The sequence below is a fragment of the Mastigoproctus giganteus genome, chromosome 14 (assembly GCF_048544385.1).
Source record: "Mastigoproctus giganteus isolate SK-2022 chromosome 14, ASM4854438v1, whole genome shotgun sequence".
In the NCBI taxonomy this organism is placed as follows: Eukaryota; Metazoa; Arthropoda; class Arachnida; order Uropygi; family Thelyphonidae; genus Mastigoproctus; species Mastigoproctus giganteus.
The window spans coordinates 9418781-9434336 of NC_143588.1; the positions used below are offsets into that span (position 1 = coordinate 9418781).

A 15556-nucleotide genomic window follows, 5' to 3' on the forward strand; every position below is an offset into this window, starting at 1 on the left:
CAGGGCAATTTGTTGTGAAGGCATTCACAATATGAAATGTAAAAAAAACAATGCCATTTCACGTACTTCAGTAGTTTACTACGAACTAAAACGATACTTGGCAATAACTTGTTTAATTACCAAATGTTTATATTGTTTAATATTTTTTAATATTAAAAATAATCAATATTTAAAATTAAAAAACGTATTATGCGGGAAAACATTTTACCTAAGAAACTTCTTACGGGGGAGAATAATACATTACAATATATAGAAGTGAAACTGGGATTTAAGAAACCAAACCTAGTAGAGGGAAAAACTTCTTATGTGGGAATTTCTTATTGGGATTCTACTGTATTTATTTCACTGTAATTTTTTTTATAGTTGCTGCTTTCCATTTGTTGATTTTACGTACCACATTTACAAAAGAAAACTTATTTTCTGGATTTACAGTATACTGACGCTAATGCACACGACACTAAAAAATAATATAAAATGAGAAGACTGCTAATTACCTGCATTTCGAAGCCTGACCTGCACACGGCCTAATGCTTATAAAATGTTATCCCTTTGTCTCATGGTAACATGGAGGATAGGCAATTTCAAGAACATGTTAAAATGCCTGATTTTCAGAAGAAAAAAAAAATGTAACATTCTACAATAGAAAAATCACGTGCATTCTACACCGAAAAGCCAGGGATTTTGTACAAATACATTTATAAAATACTTAGAATAATATACATGTTTAAAGTGAATATGTTATTAAAAAACAGAGTTTAACCTAGCACCCCCCCCCCCAAACACCAGTCATTAATAACTTTACCTCTCCATCCAAAAATACAACTCCAGTAGATCGCCGTTTGGGCCGCCTTCTTCTTTGTATAGCTGCCTGAGTACCTAATGTTGTTCGATTATCCAGATCTTGTTCTTTCTTCTGATCTGATAGCAATAAGAATAAAAATATAATGAATAGCAAAAATTTATCCAAAGAAATTATTACTGTACATCTTACATATATAACTATATGCTAAAATTTAATGAAATTATCATAAATTTATTACAGCTAAGCCAATTCATGATGCATGGATTAACTCCACACTGGGATAAACTAAATTGAATAGATTGAATGTCATCTGCCAAAGGACGATACAAGTTTCAAAGATTTAGTCTCTGATACCATGATATTATATGAAAGATAATAATTCACTATTCTTTCCTAGTTAATCCTACAGAACTTTCCAGGTCAAGCCAACAAATCAGGATAATATATGTATTATGTGATCATTCTTTGCAAAGCTAACTTCAGCAGGAAATAATATAGCCATAGGGGATGCATTAGTGTGTTTGTAACAAAGAGCATGAATAGGTAAGTGCAATTCAGAATTCTGATGGGTGTATATAATGTCTTGAAAAATAAAATTAATACCCTCAAAGAATTAAAAGAGAGGGACCCATCAAGCACTCAGCTGTCCAGCCCCAAAAGGCCTTGAATAGTTTGAACAAGTTGAATGTTGATGGGCTTCTTCCTCTTGCTCAGATTACTCACCTAAGGGTACATAAATTCAAATTGAGGAGAGACAGTTGTAGAATAGATGTGTGGAAAATTGCCTTAAGCCAGCAGGTGGTTGATAGTTGGTACAAACTTCCATCTTTGTAGTAGAGGTCGAAAACTTAATTAAGTTCAAGGCAGCACTAGACAAGCATTTGGAGTGAATGGATGGGTGGAATCTGAAGGAGGGGGTTTTTTTTTGGCTGATGCTAGCTATAAGCTAGCTTTCTTGTATCATATGAATCTACTAATGGTAGAGTCCATACTCCTATGTCAGACAACACAACATCCACCATAGCCGAGATTCTTGATCCCGCAGGAAGAAGAAATAGTTGAGCAACTCGAATGTCAGGGAGAAAAGGAAATGGGAAATACATTGCACAAAAAGGACAAATGGAATAGGACCAGGTTATGCCTGTTGTCAAAAGATAAAGTTGATGATACTGTGAAAGATTTAGGATCCTTTAAAAGTCACAAATTTAAGAAAAAAAATTTAAAGGATATTGTGTGTGTGTGTGTGTGTGTGTGTGTGTGTGAGAGAGAGAGAGAGAGAGAGAGAGAGAGAGAGAGAGAGAGAGAGAGACAGAGACAGAGACAGAACTGCTCTTGGTTAATAAGCACATGGAATCTAAGGTAGCACTTCTAGTTGACAGGAATGGCCAGTACAATAGAGTCAGTTTGGTGTGATATAAGCAATGGGTAAACAAAAATATATACTCAGTGTGTAATAGGCCTAATGTCTATGACAAGTATAACAAGAAAATCACAGACAAGAAGTGTGGGGAAAGTAAATCAGAATCTCTTTTAAAAAGGTCGCAAGTTTTTCAAGATTTGAGGGAGGACTGTTTTCTACACCAGCATGTTAGAAAAGCAACAAGAGATTTTAAAGTGGAGATTTTAAAGTGGAGTGGGGGATAAAGGATACCATTCCTACAAGAACGATTTCACTGACAGGATCTGAGCAAACACTGACATCAGAAGTTTTGAAACAGTAATCTGGCGAAGGAAAAGAAGAAAAGAAATCTCGCAGGTCATCCCATTTTGCATTCTTGTAATGCCAAACAATACGAGGTCGGGAATAGCCATGAGATAAAGGCTTTGGTTGTTGTTGATATTTGGTTTATAGCAGCGTTAGCAACTAACGCCATATTGCTCCGGAGATATGCGGTGGTCATTTCCTGACCTTTCCGCATCCTCCGTATTTGTTGGTCACGGGCTCGAACCCCAGTCTAATCAAGAAGCGTGTGCTATGCACTGCTGCTCCTGCCCACCTGGCTACGGAGGCGTTGGCTCCATTGGAGAAGAGACAATCTCCAAGTTGTGATCTGAGGTGCCTAAAGTACCACTCACTTCGACCGTGTACTCAGAAGGGTTGTTTGTGAGAAAAAGATCAAGCGTCTTGGCTGTATGGTTAGGATTGTCAAGTATCCTTGTAGGTAAATGAACAATCTGTGCAAGGTCATTAGTAATTGCAAAAGCCTCAGCATCTCGACCACCTGGAAGCCAGCTGGAGTTGTGAACGTTAAAATCACCAAGGAAAATTACCTCACTGTTAGTAAAGTTTGACGGGAGAAAGTAAAGTTGCAAAAGAGGAAGTCAAACAGCTCCAAGTGATTGGTGGAGCTGGGAGAATGGAAAACACAACAGATGAATTTGACACAATGAGGTAGAGAGATTTTAAGCCAGAGAAGATCGAAAAAGAGGAGATTCCAAATTACCCAGTCTCTGGCAGGGAATAACGGAACAGACACCTTTGAGGCAAAAGGAATCATACAGCAAATAGTTTGGGCTACTGAATGGGCAGTAGTTGAATCAACTGATAACTGAGATTCTGTCAGAAAAAGTACATGGAGTTTGGCAGACTGCAAGTGAAAAGGACATCGTTCAGATTAGAATTGAGACCACGTATATTTGTGAAATGAATTAGGAACTGTTTGGGAGGTTTAGATCTTTTCGCAGATAAGCTTACTCTATTAGTTTGACAATTCATAGTGTACTCAGTAGTAAGAAAAAGAGGGTGGGACATGCTATATGAAGCAATGAAATTTTTGGATATGGCGTACATATGGTAAGAATATACCCAGATCCTTGACATAACGTGGCCTTGACAATGCCCCCACATACACACTACTCAGACTCCCTCCAGTCACTATCTGGCAGAGTAGAGGTAGCAGGATTATACACTAGCTGATTCGGAAGCCTCCTAGAGACGAATAGGTTCGGTCTGGTGTGCTAGCTAGTGGCCGGCCTGAGAATACCATTTTACAGCTGTACCCTCAAAATATAAGGAAGATTGGATCTCTTCACAATGTTCATCATAACCTCAAAAGTTATCAAACATACCTGCATGATGGAAGAGATGGGGAAAGGTTGACCGGAACTTAGCTCTGGAGACTAAACATGGGTTCCACCACTTTAAGCCTCAGCAAAGTGGTGATATTGCACCGGCTGATGAGAGTCAACTACCAGCTAGTATTGCCTGGTAACATAGAGGGGTGGCATTCATCCGTGTGGTCTGGGGGCCACACCTCGACCCCTGGTTACGTTGGTTCACAGCTGGGTGGTCACCCACCGTGTGCTTGGGCATGGCGGTTATACCAGGATTACTAACAGTTCCACCATCATGAAGGTGCAAGTAGAGGATTTGGCTGTCACAGACCGTCCGTACTTCATCGAAATTGGCTCCACTTGACTTGAATATCGCCCAAATATCAGTTCCAGCAGCGTTTTAGATTCCCAGGTATCAAGTACAGCTTGTCTGGCCTATCTGAGAGAATGTATGTGATAATATCAAGGACCAGGTCCTCTCCTTGAGGACCAAGTTAAAAGATCCTAGGTGGTGACAGTGATGACAATGTACTGATGTGGGACTTACTTAAAGATGAAACTACTGAGGGGCTTTTTGCATCTTGGCAAAGGTAACTACAGTGGTATGAGTGAGATTTAGACTCTATACCAATTGTTTTCTCCCAGGGTGCCGCAACAACGTTCTTGGGATGCCGTGTAATTTCGGTTTAAGTTACTTAAAGTTGTTATTTTTACTATTTTTATTATTTTTATTTTTTTGAAATTTATACGTTTCTTTCATTATAAAAAGGTGTACGGTATCCATTGTAACATATCTTTTTAATTTTTGCAGTGATCTACAAGTGATCTTTATTTCTTTCATCTATATAAAAAGGTCAAAAACCACTATTTTAGGTATTTCTTTTGGCCTAGGAGCGCCGGGAAAAATTATTGGTACACTAAGGGTGCCATGAACAGAGAAAGTTTGGGAATCTCTGCTCTATACAGTAGGCTCCACTAATGATACTATGCCAAGTGAACTGATAACACTCATTAGCATAAGCATTAGTAGAGGCATATGATGCAATAAAGAAAGCTTGCACAGCATCAGCCAAAAAAAAAAGTTCTCATTTCACCCATCCATTCGCTCCAAATGTTTGTCTAGTTCTGCTTTGAATTTATTTAAGCTGTCAACTTCTACAAAGATGGAAGTTTGTTCCAGAAAACAACCATACACTGCCAAAAGCCAAATTTCCGCACATCTATTCTACAACTGTCTTTCTTCAATTTGAATTTAGTATCCTCGGTGATTAATCTGGGCAAGAGGAAGAATCCCTCAGCACTGAGCTTGCTCAAAACATTCAAGTCCTTATACACTTCAATTAAATCACCTTGCAGTGCCTACTCTCCAAACACTATAATTTTCAAAACTTAAGCCTTTCTTCGTAAGAGCAACCCTTCGTTCCGTTCACTAATCTTGTTGCCCTTCTCTGTACAATTTCCAGCAGCTCTACATCCTTTTTAAAATGAGGTCTCCAGACCTGTATACAGTACTCAAGGTGTGGCCTGACCATTGCCTTATACAAAGGGGCAATCACCTCCTTATCCCTACTAGAAAAATTCCGGTATATCATTGACAAGACACCATGAGCTACTCTTGCAGACCGTCTGCACTCCTCAGAAAACTTTATATTTGCACATTACCCCAGGTCTTTTTCATTCTCTACCACTGTCAATGTAGTACTACACAGTTGATATGTTACTCTGGAGTTACTGAGCATGATCAATAGTCAAACCATCTATGTTAAGTGGACCAATCTGATTCATCCCTTTCCTTCTAGAGTTTACATAAGTAAAGAACTCTTTGCTGTTTTTCTTTGCATCCTTTTCCATAGTTAGTTATTTGGTTTTTAGGAGCATTAGTAACTACGGCCATATTATTCCGGGGATATGCGATGGTCATTCCCTAACCTTTCTGCATACTCTGTATTCGGTGGTCATGGGTCGAACCCCAGTCTAATGAAGAAGGGTGTGCTACGCACTGCTCCTGCCCATCCTGACTATGGAGGCACTCCTTTGCCAAAAATTTCTCGTAATCTGCCTTTGCCCACCTAACCTCCTTTGTGACGTGATTGTGACTCAGGGCCAAAAAGAAAAATACATGAGATATATATAAATTATCAGGCAATAGTGAAGCATACAGCAGATATAAGGTAGCCTGCAATCAAGTCACAAAAGAGATGCAAGGTGAGGAAGATCTGAGAAGTATCCAGCAAAGAATGCAAAGAAAAGGTGCAAACATTTCTTATCTTATGTAAGCACTAGAAGGATGGAGAGGAATCACATTAGTCCTCTAGATATGAATGGTTTAACTGTTGATGGTCCCACTCAGGCTTCTGTCAAAATTAAATAGGCATTTTGTTTCTATATTCAAACATGAGGAATTATTTTAGGAATGAGGATGCTAGAACTGTGTGAAATTCTAATGGGAAGCAAAATATTTTTTTGATTTTCTGAGAGGAGAGTGGAAGAAAAATTGTTGAAGCTATACATAAAAAGAATAAAAAAAAAGCACCAGCATCTGGGTTGATGGATCTATCCAATTATATAACAGGAGGTGCATGTGGAATGAAAATATTCAAATGTATACCCAATTCACAAAAAGGAGTTGGTCAGTTGTATTGGTTTTTATTAGTGCATTAGCAGCTGAGGCTATAATGTGCCAAATCCAAGTTATATTAAAAGATGATATATACAATTTCAGCGATCTAGTCTAACAGATTAGGTCACTATGTCAAGATGTATAACAATGACATATATGTAAAAAAAAAAAAGGCATAAAAGATAAATTTTAAATAAGAGTAAAAAGTTTAATGATTTTAGATAAATAAAAAAGCTGATGCATTGACATTGTCAGATAAAATCTGAGTGTATAAGGCACAGTTCAGATAACTAAAAGTGATAAAATATAAAATATGTTCATGTCTATAATGCAGACAATCAGAGATAAAATATGTTTTGCAGTTAAAAAGTTGTTACACTCCTCACACATAGAGAAGTCATTTGCCCTCAGTAGGATTGTTTGTTTGTTTGTTTTGATTTTATTGGCGCATTAGCTACTAAGGCTATAATGCACCAAGACTAGGTCATTTTTACCCTCAGTAGGAATGAATACATAAGATGACTGAGCCCTATTTGGAAGCATGCAAAAATAACATCCTCCTTGCAGTTCCTGTGCAGACTAGACTGCCAATGTTTGATTACAGCTTGTTCATGACATGCCCATGAACAAGATTGTTGGCAGTGGGAGAGAAATCTGTTGTGTATTAATTGCCTGTAGTCTATATAAGGGAGTACCAAGCTACAGTTGTTCTGAGGTTGTGATGACCTTGCTGCTGTGTCAGCCAGTTCATTACCCTTGATCCAAATCCAGCTTGGGATCCAGCAGAAACAAGATGTTGAATGAACATTCAAAAAGAGAATGTAATGTCTGCTAGATGCTATATGCTTTTGCCATGTTGGAAAGCGTTCTCGTTTTAAAAATGCATCACAGATGGAGATCAATCTAATTAAAAGGTCTAGAGTGGAACCTGTTCCTTTGGAAGTTGCGCTGCACTCTGGATGGAGCCCATTTGCTTCCAAATACCATATAAGGCAGGTGTTGACCATTCTCTCTCTCTCTCTCTCTCTCTCTCTCTCCAGGATTTTGCACAGATAGCTAATCAGAGCAATAGGACAGTAGTCTGTTAGCATTAGCATTAGTAGAGGCATTTGATGCAAGAAAGCAAGCTTATGAAGCATCAGCCAAAAAAAAAAAAAAAAAACACTTCCACTTCACCCCTCTGTTCGTTCAAAATACCTGTCCAGCTGAGCCTTAAACTTATTTAGGCTATCAACCTCCACCACAAGGGATGGAAGTCTGTTCCACCAACCAACCACCCGCTGGCTAAAGACAAATTTCCGCACGTCTATCCTACATCTGTCTTTCCTCAATTTGAATTTATGCCCTCTCAGGTGATTATTCTGAGGTAGAGGAAGAATCCCATCAGCATTGAGCATGCTTAAACCATTCAAGGCTTTATACACCTCTATCAGATCACCTCGCTGGTGCCTAGTCTCCAGACACTGTAATTTGCAAAACTTAAGCCTTTCTTCGTAAGAGCACCCCTTTGTTCCATTCACTAATCTTGTTGCCCTTCTCTGTACTCGTTCAGCAGCTCTACATCCTTCTTGAAATGAGGCCTCCAGACCTGTATACAGTACTCTAGGTGTGGCCTGACCATCGCCTTATACAATGGAATAATCACCTCCTTATCCCTGCTGGAAAAATTCCTGTATATCATTGACAATACTCCATGAGCTACTCTTGCAGCCCGTCTGCACTGCTCAGAGAACTTCATATCTGCCTGCACAACCACCCCCAAGTCCCTTTCATTCTCTACCACTGTCAGTGTTGTACCACAGAGTTGATACGTTGCTCTGGGGTTGCTGTTTCCCATGTGTAGTACTTTACATTTGTCAATGTTAAACTTCATTTGCCACCTCTCAGCCCATCTGCTCAACCTTTCCAGATCCTGTTGCAGCAGCATAGTGTCAGTAGTGTCCTTGACAACCCTGCCAACCTTTGTATCATCTGCAAACTTGGACATTAATCCCGATATACCATCATCAATATCATTTATAAATACAGAAAACAATAATGGACCCAACACTGAGCCCTGAGGGACTCCACTAATAACATCAGTCCACGATGAGCAGTGTCCATTGATTACCACTCTCTGTCTTCTCCCCCTCAACCACCCCTTTATCCATAGCAGCAATTTGCCTCCAATGTCACACTGCTCCAATTTGTGTAGCAGTCTTCCATGTGCAACAGTATCAAAAGCCTTTCTAAGATCCAAGTATATAATATCAAAGTTATTCCCTGCATCCAGTTCTTTTGTGACTGCATCATAGTATCCAATCAAGTTGGTCAGGCAAGACTTCCCCTTAACAAAACCATGCTGTGTCTGAGCTATAACTGAAGTCTTGTCTAAATGATCCTGCAGTGCGTCTTTAACCAGTGCCTCCATTAATTTTCCTGGAACAGAAGTTAAGCTCACAGGTCTATAATTACTTGTGTCAGCCTTTGATCCTCCTTTGTGAATTGGGGTCACATTTGCACATTTCCAGTCTATGGGTACCTCCCCTGAGTCCAAGGAAGCTCTCATAATTATGGCTAAGGGTTTGCTTACTTCCTTTGCTGCCTCCTTTAATATAACTGGATAGATCCCATCCACCCCGGGTGCCTTTCTTGTGTTTATCTTCAACAGTTTCTCCTCCACTTTACTCCCAGTTATTTCAAGATTCTGTAACTTACTGCTAGAGTTGAATACACCTCTGGCATTCCCCTCGCTGAATAACTCCTCATGTGTGAATGTCGATGCAAAATATTCATTTAGTTTGTTAGCCACCTGAGCAGGATCATCAACACTTGACCCATCAATATCAAGTGGACCAATCTGATTCATCCCTTTCCTTCTAGAGTTTACATAGGTAAAGAACTCTTTGCTGTTTTTCTTTGCATCCCTTGCCAAGGATTTCTCGTAATCTGCCTTCGCCTGCCTAACCTCCTTTGTAACTTGGTTGCATATCAACTTGTATCTATCATAGGCTTCTGTGTCATGTGTTAATTTGTAAGTATCCCATGCATTTTTCTTCTCTGCCATATGCCTCATTAGTTCATCTGACATCCATTTTGGCCTAAACCTTGAACAATATTTCTTAGTTGGTATGTAAAGCCTAGTATCTTCCAAGATAAGTTCTTTGAATGCTTCCCATTTTGAATTTGCTGTTGGTAACATCATCAGTTGGTCCCACTGTATAGAATTTAAATACTGTCTCAGTCCATCGTAGTCGCCTTTACGGAAGCAATAACCCTTCCCTTTACCCCTAATGGTAGTTACCTCTTTGAGTAAATCCCACTTCAGCACACTGTGATCACTGCCACCTAGTGGTTCATTTATCTGCAGATTCTTAATGCATGAAGAATCACTGCTGATAATCAAATCAAGAGTATTACTCCCTCTAGTTGCCTCCCGAACATGCTGATGTAGAAAACAATCATCCAATAAATCCACAAAAGCCCTGCTAGTGTGTGAGTATCCAGCCCCCAAATTCCAGTCAATATCTGGGAAATTAAAATCTCCCATTATAAGACACTCTGATTTACTGGCCCACTCTATTTCCCTGTACAGTTCCTTATTATACTCATCAGAGTCATTAGGCCTATAGCACACTCCTACTCTCAATTTTGATCTCCCAATGTTTATGTCACACCAAACTGACTCCACACTGCACTGTCCAGCGATGTCGACTGGCTTCACTTCCTTGGTTTTTATGTGTTTCTTAACTAATAGCATAACACCTCCCCCCTTCCTATCCTGTCTATCCTTTCTGTAGACGTTGTACTCCCCAAATTGCAGTTCCGCATCCCTTATATCTGTGTGACACCACGTCTCTGATATCCCAACAATATCTGCCTTCGATGTTTTGAGCAATACCTCAAATTCATCAAATTTATTTACTAAACTCCTAGCATTGGTGTACACGCAAGTATACCTGCACCTGTTTCTATTCTTAGCTACCCCAACACAACCCATGTGTTTACTTGTACCACAATGGCTCCCAGCAGTCTCTGAAATACCATGCATCTTGTTTTTCAGGCTTCTGCTCATTCTAATAGAAGCAGTGCAAGAATCTCTTTCACCTCTGCCAGTGGCTACTGTCAATCTATTGGTCTTTGTCTCCCCCCAAGCTAGCAGTTTTCCGACCCACCTAACACTGCCTCGATAGCATCAGCAAATATTCTTGCACCCTTTCTATTTAAGTGTATCCCATCCCTGTAGAAGCAATCTCTCCTGTTAACAAGTACAGTCCAGGCTGAAAAAAATTCTACCCCTTGAGCCTTGCACAATCTTTCCAGGGCCGAATTGATCGACAAGGCTCTCATCATATACTCCCTCCTATCGTGTCTGGGCAGAATTGCAGACACTTTCAAATTCAACCCTAATTCTTGGCTTTTGTTCAACAGTGACCTGTACTTGTTAAGTAATTCTGCCGGTCTCCTACTCTTAATATTATTAGTGCCAACGTGTACAACTATATCACCTTTTGTGCCCTTAAAAGATGATATTCGCTCTACAACGTCATCAACCTTTGCCCCTGGCAGACATACCCTGGTCCTGTTCCACCTATCTTTTTTACAAAGCATGTTCCCCGTTTCCCTGACAATAGAGTCACCAACAACTACTAGTTCCTTCGGGACCAGCGCATTCTGCCTTTGGGGTTGTCTCTGTGTCACGCGATGCCCAAGTGCAAGCTCTGGCGTTGATGTGGGCAGCTGAGAGCTTGATGGGCCCCTCAATTTAGTTTCTTCGAGGGCATCCACCCTGTCCTTCAAGCTCTCATATAGGCCCAAAAGAACGCCGAGTTGTTGCCTGATATCGATACACTCCTTGCATCGCGCACACACAAAGACATCCCCCTTGGCAGTATCATGTCCCGTACCCGATTGCTCTGCAAACATCAAGCAAACAGTGCATTTTATAAATGTTGAGATATAGGGATCTTTTCCTGGCTTAGGAAAGGCAAGCACAATTGCCTTATGCCCAGAATCCAGAAACTATTCCCTAGAAATATTCTATTATACAGAAAGAGCAACTGGTTCATGGAATTTGCTGGCTAGATTTTCGTTTAATCTTTTCATAATAGACGAGATCTGGTTCGGAAGAACTTGCCTTAGTAAAAGTTAGAACTGTTTTTAACTCTTCTATGGTAAAGGGCCCATTATAAGAATGAGAATTCTTTGATTTAAAATAAATTGGTTTCTTTTCATTTTTGTCTTTCAAGCCAAGAACTCAGGAGAATAAGATGTTGAAGAGATGGTAGAAAAGGTCTCTCTGAGAGCACTGGCTATTGCAGTTGGGTATGCAATAAGGCATCCATTATATTCCAGGATGATGAAGCATGTGATGTACAATTTCCAGATTTTGTCTCAGACAGCTTTAGTGCTCGCTGACTGGTTAATAATGGGTATAACATGGATCCACAATTCCCTTTGGCTCTGGTGAAAAATATAGCATACCTTGGCGCATGCACGTTTAAAGGCTAAGAGATTGGCTGTGGTGATTTATTCTTGGAATATCCCCTAGCTTTGTTTTGTGCTTTTTTGCTGCTGTGCAGTCAGCATTCCACAAAGGTTTTGAAAAGGGAAGAAACTGAGTAAATATTTTTGGAACTGGAATTGCAGCTGCATCACAATGTTTTCTGTGATATATGCCACTGCATCATTGATAGGCTCTTGATTGACTGTACTGTGGTTAAACTGTGCCAGATGATGGAAGGCATTCCAGGCAGCCTGACCTTCCATCATAGTAACATAAAAGGTAGACATGGCTTCCTGTTAAGTAGGCTGGTAATCACAGGGAAGTGATCACTTCTGTAGAGATTTTCCTCTACTTCCCAAGTGAGAAGGAAAAAGAGAGGGGGAATAAATAGAAAGATCGATAGCAGAAAAAGTATGGGTAGGCATATGGAAAAAGGTGTTAGTTCCCACATTTAGAAGGGAGAGGTCATTGCCAGTGAGCATATGCTCTATGACATGTCTCCTTCCATTAACGTCAGCACTACCCCCACAAGGTTGATTGATTGATTTTGATTTTTTGTGGCGCAAAAACAGCAAGGTTATAGTGTGCCATGGAAAGATTAAAATTCAAAAACGATTAGACTGGCTGCTTTTAAAAAGGTTACTTCGTCTAAAGTTGCACATATATATATATATATGTATCTGATAATTAAAATAATTATCAGTTATAATTATTATTATAACTGATAATTATAACTGATAATTATATTATTATAACTGATATTATCAGTTATAATTATTATTACCTCTAATGATAGCTACATAGCCTTATTTATTTTATTACTTTTGCTTAACTTTTACCTCACATAATATAAATTAATGGTAGTAGTGGGTTGATATGCTAAATAAGCAGTGCCTGTCCTGCCATCTATTCCTTTCCTTTCTATTATATAAGCTGGTTAAGCTTGCATTATGTCGGTGGTGTGGCTCTGATCAAGAGTGCTGTCTGTTCTATAGATTATTTTTCGCTGCATAAGGACCACCGCCATGCAAATCCTCTGCATTGGTTGATCTATCGGAGAATGGAGGGGTGGTTTGGTTCTTCGATATTTTTGCCTTTGCGATGATTTGTATGATGATTGAAATGCAGCGATTCCATGACCATTATTGGCCTCGTGGTCCTCTGTCGATATGGGGCATGATGGTCAGTCTATTATTTTGATATATTAGTTTTTTGGTAGTTTCTTTAACCCTTTCTTGGTGATATTTCACGTCTTTTGGAACTGGTACCTTCGAGGGGGGTACCGCTAAATTATTTATAATTGGCATTATTTTAAATTTATATCATGTTTTATTAATTGGGTTTAATGACTTAATTGACTAAATTATACAGGGGATTATCGACTACCTTTTTGTCCTATTATCTCTACTTTCCCTTCCCTGTTTGTTTATTTTATATTATCTTGCGTTTCGTTTCGCTCTGTATTATTGCCGTACTACTGGCTGATGTTTTTATTTTAAATATCATTTATTTTAATTATCAGATATAATTAGGCATCATGTGGAGGATGTGCATTTGCTGCCTCTAATGATAGCTACATAGCCTTATTTATTTTATTACTTTTGCTTAACTTTTACCTCACATAATATAATATATATATATATATATATATATATATATATACAGACATATCAATACATAAAATCAGTACAATGATAAAAGCAAATTGTATATTTCATATGAGTGTATACATATTGATTGATTTTAAAAATTTAAAAACTGCTGACACATTGTCGTTGTCATTTAAAATCTGACTGAGTGTATATGGCTCAGTCAGATGGGTAAAAGTGCTAAAACGAGCATTTATAAAACTGGTACAATCGCATAAAATGTGTTGGACGGATAAAACGGTGTCGCATTTCTCACACATAGGAGGGTCATCAGCCCTCAGCAAAAAGGAGTGTGTCACATGACAGTGTCCTATGCGGAGCCGGGTAAGAACAACTTCCTCTTTGTGATCCCTGCATAATCTGGACCGCCAAGGATGGATCACAGGCTTAATTCGACATAGTTTGTTTGTAGTAATCAGTCGATGCCATGAATCTTGCCACTGAGATTGTAAGTTATTACGGATCACTTGCCTGTAGTCTGTATAGGGGACTAACAAGTCAAGATTATCCGTCAGGGCTGCCAATTTGGCTGCAATGTCAGCCAAATCATTTCATCTAATCCCGATGTGACTGGGGATCCAGCAGAAGTGGATATCAAATCGATTTGCATAGAGGCTGTATATTATCTGCTGAATTCGGGACAGGGTTGGATGATTAGTGCGTGACACCGCTGATAAAGCCTGTAGTGCACTCACTGAATCGGCATATATAATACACCGTTGGCAACGGTGTTTTCTTATGTGATCTAGAGCTAACTCTATAGCATGCAGCTCTGCAGTGTAAATGCTGCAGTCAAGGGGTATCTGCTCTGATATAGTATCATCTGGGAAAACAGCAGCAGATCCCACATACGATTCTGACTTCAAGCCATCTGTATAAACTGGCAAGAAGTCAGAATGTTCCGCACGGTGTTGTGAATAGAGCTGAAGGTAGACAGAAGCTGGAGTATAAGACTTGCCGCAATCTTGAGCGAGAAGTCACATGCTGGTGTTTGTGCATGCCAGGGTGGAAGGGACTCCTTTGGTGATCGAGCAACAACCTTGTCTACCGAGATGTTAAGCTCATTGAGTAGCTTTTGAAGACGAATGCAGAATGGGCGATTAGCAGTCCGTCGTGTGTTATAAAGATTTTCCCATCGTGGCTCGAAAACGGATGTCCACGTGGGATGGTCTGGCAGGGACTTCAGCTTGAAGGCATATTGTAGAGACAACTGCATTTGTCAAAGCGACTAGGATGGTTCATTTTCTTCGACATACAGACTTTGGACAGGTGATGTTCTGAATGCACCAGTAGCAATACGAATGGCTTGATGATGGAAGGGGTCAAGCCGACGAACAGCGCTATTTCTGGCAGATGCATATACCTGATACCCATAATCTAGTTTTGAGCGTACAAGTACACGGTATAGACGCAGGAGAGTGCATTGGTCTGCACCCCAAGAGGTAGAAGAGAGAGGGAGAGAGCGCGGAGAATGTTAAGCCCTCTCGTACACTTTGTGCTTAGCCGATGAATGTGTTGGACAAATGTCAGCTTTTTGTCAAAAATGAGTCCCAGGAATTTCGCCTCTGATACAACTGGAATGTCCAACTGCTTTGTCCAAGTCGTAATTCAGGCTCAGGGTGGAGGTTACGTTTGCTACAAAAATGTATGCAAACGGTCTTCTCTGGTGAGAACCTGAAACAATTGGCCGTGGCCCAGCAGTTAAGACGGTCAATAGCTTGTTGCAGTTGTCTCTCAATAACCCTCATATTGCATGATTGAGAGAATATGCTGAAGCCATCGACGTAGAGTGCACTGTTTATAGTTGGAGGAAGTTATTCAGAAATAGAATTTATTTTATTTTAATGGCAACCCCACAAGGTTTTATGTCCACTGAAATCGTCCAGGAGTAAGATAGGGGTGGGAGCTACATAATGAGATAATCAAGGTCTTTCTGGGAGATGCCA

The 15556-nt window shown here is 39.7% G+C and overlaps 1 protein-coding gene across 3 annotated transcripts in view; it reads right to left on the minus strand.

Annotated features, from left to right (window-relative positions):
* The window catches only part of LOC150074973 (uncharacterized), a 763849-nt gene that overhangs the window by 241753 nt on the left and 506540 nt on the right, over positions 1-15556 (minus strand). For all 3 annotated transcript variants that reach the window (XM_090388939.1, XM_090388938.1, XM_090388937.1), the window contains exon 14: positions 803-918. In XM_090388939.1, the coding sequence (XP_090245065.1) occupies positions 803-918 (116 nt within the window). The remainder of the gene's footprint in view (positions 1-802; positions 919-15556) is intronic.